Here is a 16,008-nt window from a genome sequence, read left to right on the forward strand (position 1 = left end):
CTCTTTTTTTCTTTTTCAGTACCAGGGATCAAACTCGGGACCTTGTGCTTGCGAGGCAGGCGGTGGAACCACTGAGCTAAATCCCCAGCCCCTCAGCTATTTTTTTGAGAGATGACTCATATTTAGAATATAGAAGAACTAAAAAAGATTAATCCTCCATAATAACTGTTGTAGTGAGGGTTTGCAAGAGAACAGATTTATTACAGGACACATAATTTACAGGATTATTTTATAATAGTCACCCAAAAAGTCAAATGCAGAGGAGTGCAAGAGATCCAGCACATGTTAGATACCCGAAGAATCCAGCTGAGGGCCTGGATCTCACAGCAATGTCCCACACATGTCCAGCTAAAAGCCTAGAGTCCAAGGCAAAGTCCTCCATGAGTCCGGCCAGTGGCCTAGAGCCTAGGGCAATAACTCATGCCTGTCCATATTGAAGATCTACACCAGGCAGGCCCAAAGGTCAGTAGTGGAAGCCAGAAAAGCTGCATCAGTGGGGTGAAGGATTTGTGCCACCAGGCTGAAGGATCTATACTGGAGCCAGGAAGTGATGCTCACGGTAAAGATCAGAGCTCCCTTGATGAGAACAGCAGCTGTTCCCAGTGACAGTGAGGACCAAGCTCCTCCTTTGACAGGAACAGTCAAGTTCACATCAGGAAAACCAAACACAGCAAGCTTCTCCTAGAAAATCAACACCTCCCCCCACACCCCCCACACCAGCAAATGCTGGTGAAGATGTGGGGAAAAGAAATGCTTCTACATTGTTGGTGGGAATGTAAACTAGTACAAGCACTATAAATCAGTATGGGGATTCTTCAAAAAGCTAAAAATGGAAATTCCCTTTGACACAGCTGTACCTCTCCTGAGTATCTTCCCAAAAGAGTTAAAGGCATCATATTACATGATACATGCATATCCATGTTTGTAGGAGCACAATTCATAATAGTTAAGTTGTGGAAATAACCTAGATGTCTATCCACAGACAAATGGATAAAGAAAAAATATATATATTGTGAAATTTTCTCAGCCATAAAGAAGAAAAAATGCATGTCATTTGCATTAAAATGGACGGACATTTAGACCATAATATTAAGTGAAATAAGACACAGAAAGTTAAATACCACATGATTTCTCTTATATGAGAAATATAAACTATAAGTAAAATAGAAAAACATAAAGACAGATTTTTAGGAGATGAGGAAGGGGATCAGAGGAAGAAGAGAGGGGCTGGCCAGGAAGGGGGAAATGGGAAACAAAATGATCAAGGTATGATATAACTATATGGCAATACCCCAAGAGAAATGTAAATACTATGTATTACAAACATATACCAATAAAAAGTATATACTGCAAATCTAAAAAAGCCGGGTATTGTGATTCTTTTTTAAGCTGTCATTACAGTGACTATCCAGCCTAATATATGGAAATAAATGTTTCTTAAAAGGCAGTGAGGGTACAAATAACTTTCAATGTTGATCAACTGTTATGTAAGTCTCATAAATTCACAATTTTTTCAATGATTACATCTTTTTTAATTAGAAAGTTCAAATATTTACATGATTTTTATTGCTGTTTATTATATATATGACAAAAATTTTAAAATGATTTGTAGAATCCATCTAGTAACATATGAAATTGAAATCCATAGTTTAAGACACTGTTTATGGCTGAATGTATCTGATGATCAGCACACAGCATGTGTAAGAAGTCCTTGCTTATCATTTGGCTATTGCTGCTATCACTATGTTCATCTCTCAGAAAGCAAAAGAATCCATCTGAAGTTTCAATAAATATCAAATTGCCAAAAAAATAGCTTCCATGGACCAGAGATCCAAGGAAAAGCAGTTTTGATGAAATGATTCTCCAAAGCAAGTGATTCCTTCTTTAGTCCAATGAGATGACGTCAGGAATGCTACTTCCATTGCTGGTTATGACCCTTGTCTCACTCCTGCTCCCGGACAAACTAACATGGGTACTGCTTTCATGGGGGCTGGTGGTGGTGACAGATCTACTGCTTGTTGCTAAGGGTGAGGTGAGACTATCCAAAAACGTAGGAGGACAGTACTGCTGGAGATTGACTGGAATAAGGGAAAGAAAACCCAAACCTGGCAAATCTGATGACATGCTCAATATTGGCATGTGGTAGAATGGCACTGAGTAGTTTGTTAATGAAAGCAGAATAGCAGCAGGATCAACGGAAGTCACGCTGGGCACTCTTGTAGAAGATGGCTGATACATGAGAATCCTTTTGGTTGGGCTGCTTTGTGTTTCTGACATAAAGATGCATTTCCTTTTGGCAGGAGGGTCTTCCTCTTCATCAGAAGAGCTTTCTATTGTTAGGTCAATAATGTTCACTTTCTTCTTGCTTGCTTCACTGGCTACAGCAACTGAACAAGGCTTACTGAGGACCCTTGAACTTTCTAGTTTTGTACATGGTTGGCTGGATACTTTCTAGTTTCTTTCTTTGGTCTCATTGGACACCAAGAACCATCTTCTTGGAATTTGATCTCATCCACATCAGAGCCGTCATTGAGAATTTCCATAAAAAGCCCATCTAATATTAGACTTTCCTAAGTAGCTTTTTTTGTCATACACAGGACAAATCCAGGTGTGCTTCTTCTCATTCATTTGTAGATGAAGGGCAGCATCGAACACGGCAGATGTACACACATCACTGCATAACATGGGAGTGTTAGCCTCATTTTCCCTAGAGGACATGTCAAGGACACCTGAAGACTAGTTGTAGCAATTTCACTATCAGGATCCTCAGTAAGTTTTTTTTTTTAATTAGTGCTCTGGAATGATCGGGGTTTCTAATACCTTTCATTTTTAATCTCGGTAATAACATGGCTGATGTCAGTTGTCGTACAAGATATCCAGACATAGAATAATTCTTTCCAGTTTCGGATGCTCAAGAAATAGAAATCTGGTTTGGCACAGCTGAAGACAACCTAACTAAAGATGTAATATTCAAGGGGCGTCCAGGGCGCTTCTGCTCAATCCCATTTCTTGGCAGTGGTGCATAGCCAGGAAAGGAAATACCTTCCCATTTACTTTTATACTGAGACTATTGGGATACTTATCTTCTTGAGGACAACTTGTCTCTGCCAGGCAATGTCTCAGCTGAACTTGAACTGTGTAATCTCTCCGACCACCTGACAAAAAGTCCCTCCATATGCATATCCCGCTGCCAGCAGCCGCCACCACGCCCGCTGCTGCCAGCACCGTCCTGCCCTGGGAGCCGCTGAAGACACCGCTGCTGCTACTGCTGCTGTCGCTGCCACCGCCTCCAGGCCCAAACATTCACAATTTAATGTCATGCACACTACATACTCAAATGTTCAATCTTTCACAACCCAGTAATAAAGCCAATGGGGAAACTGAACCTGTAGGACCAAAGATGTCAGAGTACGTCCTGATAGGGATAACCACATTCTAGGGATGGTTTTCTTTTTCTTTTCTTTTTGTTTTTTTTGCTGCTTTTATTGCTTACAAATGTGAAGACTCAACTGTGTGAATATGTTGTGTGATTAATCAATACTTTGTTTTATCTCTTTGTAAGAACCTTATTTATTTAAGCAACAGTAAGCCACTCTAATGGTAAGTTAGTTAGATGAGTATGCCTTAAAATTATTATAATTATTAACATATTAATTGTAAAAATTAATGTGGAATTTCTATACATGCGTATATCCTGCCTTGATCATGTCCACTTTCCACCCTATCCCTTTCTACCTGCTTTCCCATGACCACCCTCCCAGTCCCTAATATTCCTTCTTGTAAAAACTATGTTAGAAACCTGACCCCTAAGTAGAGAAAGGTATTTTTAAAAGATTTTTTTTAGTATATTTTTTTGAGACAGGGTCTTGCTGTGTAGTTTAGATTGATCTTCAACTTACTATATATGTAGCCCAGGCTGGCCTCAAACTCACAGTGATCCTCCTGGCTCAGCATTCTGAATGCTTGGATCACAGGTGTGTGTCACCAAGTCCAACATTTTGAAAATATCAAAATGAAAAGAATGAAAAAGAAATAAAATCACTAAAGGAAACATTTTCATTACCTTTTGGAAAAGAAAAGTATTTTGGCATGGCATGAGTAAACACCTATTTCATTTGCTTATATGTCCCTAAGATGATCTAACCAGATCAAGATTCTGTGAAATCCAGCATGTTCCTGAGTATAGCATTGACCTTCTAACGCCATGGGACAAGGCGCCAAGTTTTTTTATTGATGCAATTAGTAACACAGAATAATGAGATTGAATTTTATTTGCACTTTTGTTGGAAGATTTATCCTTTCCCACTGCCAGTTTTGGCTTTATTCCCACTTTTGCAGGAAGAAGATTAGCAGCTAACTTGCTGACCTCCTCTTGGGCCCTTCTTTCACGGTGCCTTCAGCTGAGCTGACTTCCTCTTTAGCATTTCGGCAGTGGACAGCTTGCTGACTGTGATGCACTGAGAGCTTTCGTGAAGCTAGGCTGTCTGGTCACTACTGCTCCTCTCACTCAGGGCAAAGCCCCCTTATCTGGATGGTTAGTCCTACTGGTCTTGTGGTGCTGTGACTCTTATCACTCTCTAAGTCTGTCAGAAAGGCCCACGGCCTGGGCCCCATCTTCCACATCTCAGAATTAGACCCTAGTGATACTGATACTCTTATCTTTCTTTGGAGTAGCTGTTTACCAACTGTTCTTTCCACACCAAATGTCCACGTGATGCTGTTTGATCTGCTGTGGTAGCCTTTCTGGAAGCCCTTGGGTTCCAGTCTGTGGGCTCAGCCCAGCTCTCAGCAGTCTCCATCTGTCCCACTATTTCTTGTGGGCCAGGCTGGCAAGGTAGGGTGGGCATGCTTTCTCTGCATGCAGTTGCCCATTTTCCTGGGAAGAAGGGCTGCGTGGAGTATGTGCTGTCTGTCGGGTCCAGGGGGAAAGAGGCAATGGGATCTCTGCTGAAACAGTGTGTGTTTGAGTCTTCTAAGGAAACATACTCAGTGTCTCTGCTCTGTCTATTTCACATTTAAAAACTATTATTAATTATAGAAATATTAACAAGAGTTAGAAAAAAGGGAAAATCATCTTAAAAGTGGTCCTACATAAGTTGTTTAAAGTTTGAGATCTTATATTTGGGTCTTATTTTTTCCCCCACATGTGCTTCTTTTCCAGATAGAGTGAGAGGAGTGTGTGTAGGCAGTCAAGTACAATATTCTTTTTGTCCTTTACATCTATACTAATTAGTGGTGAAGCTGGAAGGCCAGATCAGGGGGCCTGGCAGGCAGTGAGGAATATGAAGGTGCTGGGTCCCTCGTCTGGGACCAGAAGTGGAAGCAATTTCTCATGATGCAGTAGTCAGGGGCCATGCTTATCTTTTTAGGCACCCTAGCGACAGTGGTGAGACCTGTGTATAGCTCCTTTAATTGCAGGCTCCATAGAATTCTTGCCGTTTCCCTTATCCTAGGGGTTGTGGGTGTGAGTGTACTGATCCAGACCAGCTCAGTTACTGGTAGCTGTGGGGATTCATAGGATTGCAGGTTACTCAGAGGAGGACACTTTGGAGAACTCGACCCAACTCAGGCATTCCTCTTCTGCAAGACATGGAGATGCTATGTCATCTTTGAGGAAGATGACAGTTGAATTTAGGTGGTTCTGATATATTTTTGGGGCCAGCCTCACACTGATGTTTTTGAAGAGCCCTCTCCTGGGCTGGAGTGGCTCTGTCTTCTGTACAGCTGCAGAAAGAGCTGGCTCCTACCTTCTGTTGTGATTGCTATAGTCACAGACCCATCCTGAGGAGTGTTGCAGGCAGCTGCTTCTCTGGATGCAGACCCATTATTGAGGGGGAGGATGATGGTGGGGCAGGTGTCAAGAACATAAGGAATCAGTAGACAGGGAATCCAGGCACAGGCCTGGGACCATCTCTGGGGTAGTCATGGGAAGTTTACTGTCTTGCATGGATGAATTCTAATGGTTGAGACATGGGGTTTTGTGAGAGAAGGAAGAGGCAGAAGAGGAGCAAGGAGAAGAGAAGGCAGTGAAGGAAGAAAGTAATTAGTGCCAACATTAATCTAGATGTTAAATCCTTTAGTAGAGACCTACATATTTTAGACAATCTTTAATAATCCATGGCATCACCAATTCAGGGGAGTTGGTCATCAGATAACTAACATAGCAAGAAAGGAGCCCAGTGCAACTCTTCATTCAAGATAGAGGGGGATGTGGGTGGGAAAGGAGACCACTTCTCAGCAGTGAACACAGAAGGGAGTCACACACATGCTGGAGGTTGCATCTTTATTGAGGTTCATCGGGAGCAATCATCTGCTGAAGCCAGGGAAGGCTCAGGTCTGGGGACTCTCCCTCAGGATGGCAGTACCTCTTGGCTACTTTTTATTCAGGATTTCCTTAATCCAGGGCACATATGGAGATATGCGAGTGAAGACAGCAGGGGGCTGTGCGTTGAAACGTCCATAAGACACAATTCCTTGGGCCACCCCAGCACACAGAAGGGGTCCCCCAGAGTCACCCTGTGGGTTAGAGAGAGCAGAACATGAGCAAAGATTGTCCTTCCTCCACTACTCTCTCCTCACTATGGTTCAGTGAGACCCTAGGTAGCCCCAAGGTATCCAGAGCTGGGTCTGGGGTCTTGGGGTCACCAGGTAAGGATTTACTGCTTGCATTCTGTCTCTAGTCTGGGCTCAGTGCTCCAGATCCTGTTCCCTCGACCCTCTCTCTTTCTCTTCTGGAGCCCTGTGTGGAAAATTGGTTGGATAGGAAGATGGGACCAGAAGAGTGGATTCCAGTTCTTGGACAGCTAAGAACCCATGAACAGACACCAGTCACTCTATTAGGCAACTTCCCCCCCCCCCCCAAGGATGTTGTTTCCCTCTAAGAATAAGTTTGTAGTCACCTTGTATGCTGATCTTATCTTCCTGGGATTACCCACACAGAGTTGCAATTTATTATTATAAGCTTGATAGTTGTCACAAGCATTTTCATCCATGATTCTCAGCTTCACCTCTCTCAGAATATCTGATGCTGGCTCCAGCACCCCTGTTCTCCCCCAGCCAGCTGCCCGGCACATTCTCCCAGGTTGAATGAAAGTGGATGCGGTAGGCAAGGGAATTGTGTTCACAGAACGGGTCAGCGTGACTTTGCTTTGCAGCTGTTTGAGGAGCAGAGAAGATGGATCATTGCCCAAGAAATCTGGGTGGTATTGGGCAGCGTGGTGAAGCAAAGGTCTCCTGGGGCAGGGTCAAGAGTTTCTCCCCAATGGGGTGGTGATAACATGGAGTGGGAAAATGAGTTCCAAGGAAATGGGTTGAAAGAGAGAACGAGAAAGGTCACAGATCAGCAAAAAGGTTAAGGAAAGGGCAACTGAGAAGCACAAAAAAGATAACGGCACCTTCAGTAACATGATGTCATTGAGATTTGTAAAAGGATTGTAATTTGGGTGAACAAATTGTTCTGTGACTTCCAGCTTCTGCCATGTGTCTTCTTTCTGTGTTAAGTCATGAGCTCCAAGAATGACAGTAATTTTCCTGTTAAGGCACAAAAGAGAGTCAGGAAAAAGTGTCCATCTTTTGAGAAGGGCCCATTATGAACAGAGTGACCCTATTCGCAGTTCACACTTGAGGGGCTCAGATCTTCTAAGGGCAGAGTCATGAGGGACAACAGAATTGAGGAAGGGCAGGGAGCTGGCATACACAGACTGGGATTGCTCTGATAGCACCAGCATGAGAGGGGCAGTGTTGACTGTCTTGATCTGGGGTGCCCTGAATAAAGTCTTGTTCTCTGGTAGGGGTGAGGAGTGAAATGGCCAGATCTGCCTATTTCTGACCTCCTAGAGATTAGCAGGGCAGGAGAGCCTCTCTTCAGGTCACTTTAGTATTTTCTGTAACTCTGGTTTCTACGCATCCTCACATGAAGAGAGAATAAGTCAAAAGTTTCTTACCGTCCTTTGCAGTGAGCAGCAGTCAGCACAAACTGTTGACTTATGAGAAACCCACCACAGCTGTAAATATTACCTCTGCTACTGATTTTCAGATGGGCCATGTAGGGGCGGGAGTGAGGCTTCGACTTAATACCGCCAATAATCTCTTCTGGAACAAAGAACCCCAGGTTCCCAGTCACAGGCTAACAGAACCTTCCAGCAAAGCACTGACAGAGGACTATGAGTTTAAACTGAGAGACTGCACCTGACCCTCACCCTTACCCTTATGTAGTAAAGCCCCTTTATGCCTCCTTTTTTTGCCTTTCTCCCAATTTCATTCTGTGAATCCTCAGAACACAAAGGCCAGTCTTCTGAGTTGTCATTTTATTTAGGCATTTCTTCATGTCCTCATCTGAATCTCCTCAACACAAAGGTATGGCCAGAGAAGGGTCATGAACCAGAATTGTGGGTATTTTGAGGAAAGCAGGTGAAGGCAATCGGCCACTGCAAGAGAGGCTGTGACCCTTCCTGTTAGAGATTTCTCTTGGGGCACTTGGAAAGGGATCTTGTAGCCTTCTTCTAGACTCTTTCCTGACTCAGGCAAACACATTTGGGCTGAGATCTGGAGATCTAAAGGACAGGAAAGTACAGGCAAGACTCACCAGCTCCAGCTTCAGGAGGCAGAAGGATCACCAGGAGGAACAGGGCCTGCATTTGCCCTATGATGCTGCCCATAGTGAGCTTCTTACACCACCCTTTCTCTGATCCCTGCTTTTATAGTCCCAGAAGTAGAAGAAAGGGCAGGGCTGGAAACCACAAAACCGGCCTAGTCAAGCTTTCACTCTGGCGAGTTAATTGTTCTTATCAGAAATTCTTATTTCTACTCTCTGCTCTGCTGGTGAAGCTGTGAAAAGACCCCAGGAGTCCTGGCTCCTGGGACTGGGCATTTACTGTTTTTCATTCAAACTACTCTTCAGAGGCAGGATAGTAACATGAATTGGGAGACTCTACAACAGGTATTAACAAGCTTCTTTTTGTAAATGGCTAAGCATTATGTTCAGCTATGAGGGCCATACTGCCTTTGTGGCAACTATTCACCTCACTGTGGCAGAGGTAAACAAATGGGTATGACTGCGTTTCAATAAAACTTTATTTACAAAAAGAAATGGTGGCTGATTTGGCCAAGCAGCCATAGTTTGTGTTAGCAAATTGGAAAACCAGCCCATCCTTGTATCCAAATAGTAGAATCCCTATATTCAAATGAGTAGAAAAATAGAATGTGGAAGCAAGAGAAGGAACAAAGAAGGAGAATTTATCGAATATTCACAATATGTTTTCTCTAACAGGACCTCTTATGAAGATTTCATTTATTATCAGTAACAATCCTTTCAGGTATTAGTGCACACACTCAATAGAGGATCAGAATATTACATAAAATCAAAATCCAAAATTTAGTTTGTTAGTGTTTGACAGTTCTATTTTTTCCCTTCTTTTAATCTGAGTAGTAAGGGAAGTGGGATGAAGTTAGTCCAGTGAATGGAGAAAATGGAAGGTAGAAAGCATGTGTTCACTAGAGACTCTGTCCGTATAGAGTTCCACTTGATCTGATAACAAGATATCTGCATCTGTCATTATTTGAGGTTTTACTCTGGGGGTTGATTACTTCTTGCGCCAGTGGGAGGCAAAAGCAGTGTTCACAAAGAAACAAAGGCATGCCATTGAGTATGACTTCATTCCTGTTGTAAAGTTGTTAAAATGTGACATATTGTGCATTTCATAGTCAATGACATATGGTACTTTTCATGTGTGTATTTTATCTCATTCAACCTTACCTCAACCCTGATATATATTATTATTTCAAATTTTAAAACTAGGGAATTCATGTTTAGAGAACTTGAATCATCTTACAAAATGGCATAACCTTTAAATATCTGAAGTAAGCATTGATTCCATTTCTGTTTGAGTCCAGACCCACGATCTTTCCTTATATTATCTCACTTTCCTTGACTGCTGAAACAAAGCAAAACAAAACAAAAGAAGCAACAATAACAACTAGGATCTAGAGGAGATACCCTTGCCAGTTATCCCAGTTATCACAGTTTTATATAGAATACATTCTGTATTTAACACCACTGAACTCTCCACAGTAGAGATCTTGGCACTGGAAGCGAGACTAGGGAAATGTAACCTTAGGTTTTGTGAACTGAATTGTGTTTCTGGTATTGGTTCACGAATCTGGACCTATTTAAAGTTATCAATAACCATGTTTTAAGTGAAAGAATATTAGTTTTAGATTATAAAAGATCATTTATGCCATTAAGTAGTAAATCTGTCACTTAAATTGTCACCTGCAGATAGCTGTAATCCAGGACAAGGCTTTGGGTGACTAAATATTTGCTGTTACACACTATATTAATGGAAATAAGTAGTATAAGAGATTGGGCTGATTTCTTCTAAGTGGATTCAGGAACTTAGGCAAAGAAAAAATGATGAACTGTGGATATTTAATTGTAAATTTATGATATAAGTAAGAGTGCAGAAATCTATGACTGTCAGGAAAAAAACACTTGTTCATAGAACCTCACATGTGTGATTCCTGAAAATCAAGCCATAGTTTTGTCCTTTGGGCGATTTGCAACACATTTTGAATTCCTAAACTGGCAGAGTCTCTTAGAGTTAAGGAATTATTGGCAAAAACTAAATTCTGAAAATTGGGATGGAAATACCTTTGAGTAGATTCAGATGAAAATGGGACCTTGAGCCTCTTAACTCCTCCAATCTACCTTTGCCAGTAAAGGAAGCCCATTTTCTCTGCCTTGAAGAGTTTAGTCTTAATTGAAGAATCTGTAGAGGGACCCTCTAGTTAGTGGCTTTTTAGGGGACTGTTGATTCTCCTCAGATTCTAATCTTTATCCCCACTGTCTATTTACTTCTGCATTTATAGATGTAAATCTAGACATGCAAGACCCATGAGGAATTACAATATATAGCAAAACAATTACAAGATTTTTGTTACTTTTTATCAACAGAAACACAAATGGGAATGGTGTGGAGTAGGTTGGAAGGAACAGAATGAGGGACAAGGCTGACAGTGTTGACAGGATGTCCTGTACTAAGTGGGGATTCTGTGGTCAGAATCATGTTGCAGTGGGTCTAACAATATGCCTGTTCAGTTAGAACTATAGACCACAAGTGGACTATGGTGTTGTGGTGCCAGATTTTCTTTGGTATACTGTAAAGAAATTCATTCAAAGGCTTAGGGAGATCAGATTTAAGGTGTACTTATTGTGTAAGACTGGCCTACTCACTTCCGAGTATGTGCAAGGACCTTCTTTTCACCAAAGCTGTGAGAATTGCACTGGGGTAGGAGCATGAGCATGAGCATCTGTGAAGTGAAGTGCTCTACAGTGGTTGTTTGCTGCAGGCCTTGGATGGCTAGGAACTGCTACTACTGACCAGGGCTCTCTGAGTTCCAATATTATGGTGGGATCCGAGGTGGGGGGGATGGTATGGAAAAATGAGGTCAAGGGACAAGGTTACTGTAATGAATGTCGGAGTTGAGGCAGAAATGAAAATAACTTCACATACAGAGGTCTTTGACATTGATCAGTTGATCATGGTATCCTCTAGAACTGGTATAGATAGGCAGTCTGTTCAAGTATGAGTTGGTTTGTATAAGGAGACATGTTCTAGGTCTGGTGGTGAGAGGTCTTATCAACAAGGCACTTTAGCTAGTTACTAGACTTGAACCAGATCATTGGCTTAGAGCTCTATGAGTGACAGGGATTCAGTGTCCTTGATGGAAGTGCTTGCACCATGGCAAAAAATTTCTGTATGTATCTTTCTCCTTGCTTTCCCCAGAACTCCATGTGGCTATCTGATTCATAGTCACATTGATGAAAAAATTGGAAAACTAACTTTTCCCCCCTGATTACTAGGTACTGGCACTGTACTGATACTGATTAGAGATGACCCAAAGTGTTTCTGTAAGTCCCTAGTCAGAGTAGCATGTTATAGAGATGGTCAACAAGGTTTTGGCCCATCTCATACTGGGGCTAATGGGTCACAAATAAATCTTTGATTATTTCTTCAGTTTCAAATTATAAGGAGAGTAAACACATTCCTCATAATGCCTCATAGATTAAAGGGCATTATGGTGGAAAATAACCCCTGGAATCCATCAGTGCTGCCTCTACCTATGAAAATAGTAAACTTAGAGCAGTGTAATATTAATGGAGGACAGTCAGTGTTAATTAAATACAGCCAAAAATTTAATGAATGATGCAAGAGTGATGGTTCAACTCATGCATTTGGTTTGTGTAGAAGATTCTGAATCTTGAGGAATTACAGTGAGATATCATAAATTTACTCAGGTGGTAACTCCAATTGTAGCTGTTCTTCTTGGTGTAGTTTTATTGCTGGGGCACATGAACACATCACTTGCAGCTACTGATCTGGGGAAGGCAGTAGTGCACTTCCACTTGGGGAACTTGGTCACCTAGCCACTTCACAGAACATGATGTTGGCCCATTACATTGATTATATTTTGCTGAGTAGATTTGGAGTGCAGGAAGTAGCAATTACTCCAGGCACCTTGTTAAGATGCATGTATACCAGAGAGTGGGAAATAAATTCCACAGAATTCATGGTCTTCCTTAACAGAGAAATATTTAAGTGCTCACTGAACTTGGGCATGCCAAGATATCTCTTCTTAAGTAATGGATAGGTTGTTACCTCTACAGAAGAGGTAAAACCCTCATTGGGTTTTTGGATGACCAGTCAGTTGAGGAAGAATATCCACACCTGTTTGTAGGTGGCACCCCAAGATATGCTAGGATCATTTGAAGTTGGTGGGGTTTTTTTTCCTCCTTTTTTTTTGGTACTGGGGATCGAACTTGGGTCCTTGCGCTTGCAGAGCAGGCAGTGAAACCACTGAGCTAAATCCCCAGCCCATGGTGATTGTTTTAATACAGTCCACATTCAAAGTGTCTTGGAGGACAGTGGTGCATGGAAATTTAAATTGAAAATAATAATGTCTGTACACTCTTAAGGACAGACTGCCTTTTTTCTATAGCCATGGTAACAAGTAGCAAACTAAATAAATTTTAATGAAACTTTTAACACTTTAGGTCATTGTAGTCACATGTGGTTGTAAAAATTTATACAGAGAGATCTTGAGTGCACTTAACTCTATTTCCTCCAGTGATGACATCTTTTTTTTCTTTGAAATTTAAAGAAAAAATTTATTGAAGATCTGAAAAACAATTCCTAAAAGATTGACTTTTCCAGAAAACTGTAGCTACACAATGCATTGCATCTATCATGTTAAAATGTGCATTAGACACAAATACAAAGACCATGAAACAATTCACCATTCTTCAACAATTTGAGCAAAGAGAAAATGCCTATGGAACAACATGAATGACTTGCAAAGGATGGGCTCTTTAAGCACCGTTTAAAAAAAAAAAGCACAAATGGATGAGTGTGTTAAGTTATATACACTGAATTGGACCTTTGGCACTAGGAATCAGAGCATTTTGTCATATAGCATTAACACGTATTATAAAAGTGCATAGTGTCAAAGGAATAGAACCACCAGCATTCAAAAGCAGCTTTGTCAACTAGGCAATAAAACACTACACCATGTCTCTTTGTTGTCCATCATTGAATACACAGGTAGCAACTTTGAAATGAAAAGAAAAAAGGAGCTGAAACCCCTTTTATTTTCTCTGTTTAAAATCAAAACAAACATCAACTCTGTTGTACACTAACATCTTCAAAGTACATCATTTGAACAAGAGAAGGACTAGGAACAAAACATGTTGACAGAGATCCAAACACTGGTGAGAGCGCCTCACACCGCTTTCCGATGGTACTCAGGAGGGGCCACTTCATAATCACTGGCACTAAACAAAGTTGCTGAATTCTTCGCCAGATACTTGAGAAAATCATGAAGATAATTCAGTAATAAAGCAAGGCTCTTCTCATCCAGAGGTGTGTAGGCCAACATAGCTCCAATTCGTACAAATAATCTCAGTAGATGTGGTGCTCCATACACCTGCAACGTGGGTGCATCAGAGTGATCGGCAAGGATCTCAGCGTACTGTGGTCTCTCAAATTTGTAGAGGAGCTGAGTGCCCAGCATCACATTGAAGCATTCTTTTATCCCTGCAACAACCTCATTAACAGCATACTCCTTATTATCCGTATTTCCTCGAGATTTCTTATAATTTGCATAGTCCTCTAGAATGGAATCCACATTCTTCCTGGCAGGAAGGTAAAAGAGCTGTTTCTGTCTGGTAATTAAGTCCTAGTCATCAACAAGCCACGGTTTTAGCTCTTCAGGGATCTTTACTTTAACTTCAACTCTGTGCATAAATGTTTCTTCATTTTCAACAGTAGGATCTACCCAGGCCCTCTTCTTCCGAGGAGGCTGAGGTGTCTCACTGGTACTGCCACCATCTCCATTACCAGGGGTTTTTTGTTTGTTCTTTTTTGCTTTCACTTCAACATTTTTCTGTTGCAGACCAGATGTCCTCTGTCCTGGAGCAGCCCCTCTCATCTTTCCCTCTGCATACTGCTCCTGATTGGCTTTTTGAAGTTCGCGCTGTTTCTGTAGATTGGTGTCCACATATTTGGAACCCATTCGTCCCAATTTTTATTCCAACCACTGTAATGTATAAAGTATTTTACTTGTTTGTCCTTTATGGCAACCTTTATACACTTTGCTTCATAAAGTAGAGGCCCATGAACGCACAGTACTCGTTCACCCTCCTGGAACTTGGGCTTCGGGTCCTGCTTGGATGCCATTTATAAGTGATTCGCCGCCTCCTTCTCCCACCACCCCTGACTACCACCCCCTACTCTCTACCCAACCCGAGCTCGCATCAGACGCGCCCTCCGGCACAGCCGCTCTACATCCTGGGCCCGATTTGCCAGCGCCCAAAGTGACATCTTGAAAAATTGTAGTGTCAACCACGAAAGTAACATTGATGCAAGCCACCAAGCTTATTTTTCAACAGTTTTACTTACACTAGTGTGTATGTGAATGGTATATTTAGTTCTATGCAATTTTCAACATATATTGGCTCATATACATTCATAGCAATTAAGGTTTAGAACAATTCCATCACTACAAGATCCCAAGTGCTGCCCTCATAACCACACGCACATCCCTCCCATTCTTTTTTTTTTTTTTTTTTTTGATACTGGGGATCGAACTCAAGTCCTTGCACTTGCAAGGCATCTCTCCCATTCTTTTATTTATTTACTTATGTTTCATTAAGTTTATTGGAACATTTTAGGTATACAATACAGTTACATTCATCATTGGGATCCAGTACCTTTACATGATGTATCTTGGTTCTTATTTTCCCCCCATCCCTCCCATTCTTAATTCCTTAAAGTCACTAATCTCTTCTGTACATAAATGGACACATGGCGAAGCCCAACCGACCTCCAATGCTGCTTGACAAAGTTCCAGCTGGGGGAAAAGGAGGGTGGAACACATCGTACCCTCATGTTTTATTTTTTCTTGCCCTAATGTTTACAATTGTTACTCTGGTCACAAGAATCATTGTATTTGTGACTAACAACATATTCTCCATGAGGCAAATTGGCAATGTTGTATTGAAATCTGATCTGGCTCAAAAGTCCCAAATTCCTGTTTCTCTCAGTTCTATTGTCACACCCACTTCTAAAGAAACCCCTCCTAAAACTCCCTCTGTTTTCCTGACACTGTAACTCCTTTCTTCTATTGATGACTTTCTTTTACTAAAGGGGTCTTATAAAGAGATTGAAAGGACAGATTTTAGATGTAAGACACAGTGGGAAATGGGAAATAGAAAGAAAGTTAAGACAGATAAATACACTAAGGAGGCAAGTTGCTCAGTTTTTCTCAAAGTAGTGTAAACATTTCCTGCTCATGGACCATGAACCCAAACAACATTTAAGCAAGATGAATAGAGGTATAGAAAAAATAGAGAGCTAATAGCAAACTATATTAACCATTGTGCAGTTTCTCAAGGGCCAGCTGACGACCACAAGTTTGACATTTAATTAACTAAATCTTGCTTGTATCCCCGCT

At 41.5% G+C, this 16,008-nt stretch overlaps 1 protein-coding gene and 2 pseudogenes across 1 annotated transcript; all 3 read right to left on the reverse strand.

The window, feature by feature from the left end:
* Nucleotides 1-1,884: 1,884 nt before the first annotated feature.
* Nucleotides 1,885-3,303, reverse strand: LOC101702854 (E3 SUMO-protein ligase PIAS2 pseudogene; annotated as a pseudogene).
* Nucleotides 3,304-6,269: 2,966 nt separating this feature from the next.
* LOC101714023 (mast cell protease 1) lies at nucleotides 6,270-8,670 on the reverse strand. Its single transcript, XM_004864064.3, has 5 exons — nucleotides 8,585-8,670; nucleotides 7,944-8,091; nucleotides 7,395-7,530; nucleotides 6,900-7,154; nucleotides 6,270-6,516 (listed from the first exon to the last, which is right to left on the reverse strand). The coding sequence occupies exons 1-5, from the start codon at nucleotides 8,655-8,657 to the stop codon at nucleotides 6,373-6,375; spliced, it is 756 nt and encodes a 251-aa protein (XP_004864121.2). The 5' UTR covers nucleotides 8,658-8,670; the 3' UTR covers nucleotides 6,270-6,372.
* A 5,068-nt stretch (nucleotides 8,671-13,738) lies between these two features.
* On the reverse strand, nucleotides 13,739-14,747 carry LOC101713671 (mortality factor 4-like protein 1 pseudogene; annotated as a pseudogene).
* Nucleotides 14,748-16,008: the final 1,261 nt, after the last annotated feature.

Source organism: Heterocephalus glaber, unplaced genomic scaffold, assembly GCF_053883595.1.
Source record: "Heterocephalus glaber isolate CG9 unplaced genomic scaffold, H.glaber_assembly_v1.0 deba00001662, whole genome shotgun sequence".
Lineage (NCBI taxonomy): Eukaryota > Metazoa > Chordata > Mammalia > Rodentia > Bathyergidae > Heterocephalus > Heterocephalus glaber.

What these genes read in the sequence shown, in the direction of transcription:
- LOC101714023 (XM_004864064.3), bottom strand. Translation starts at nt 8,657, where the DNA reads ATGGGCAGCATCATAGGGCAAATGCAGGCCCTGTTCCTCCTGGTGATC. An exon ending in GCCTCCTGAAGCTGGAGCTG is followed by an intron (nt 8,092 to 8,584) that starts GTGAGTCTTGCC and finishes TCTTTGTTCCAG; the next exon opens with AAGAGATTATTGGCGGTATT. An exon ending in ATGACATCATGTTACTGAAG is followed by an intron (nt 7,155 to 7,394) that starts GTGCCGTTATCT and finishes CTCCTCAAACAG; the next exon opens with CTGCAAAGCAAAGTCACGCT.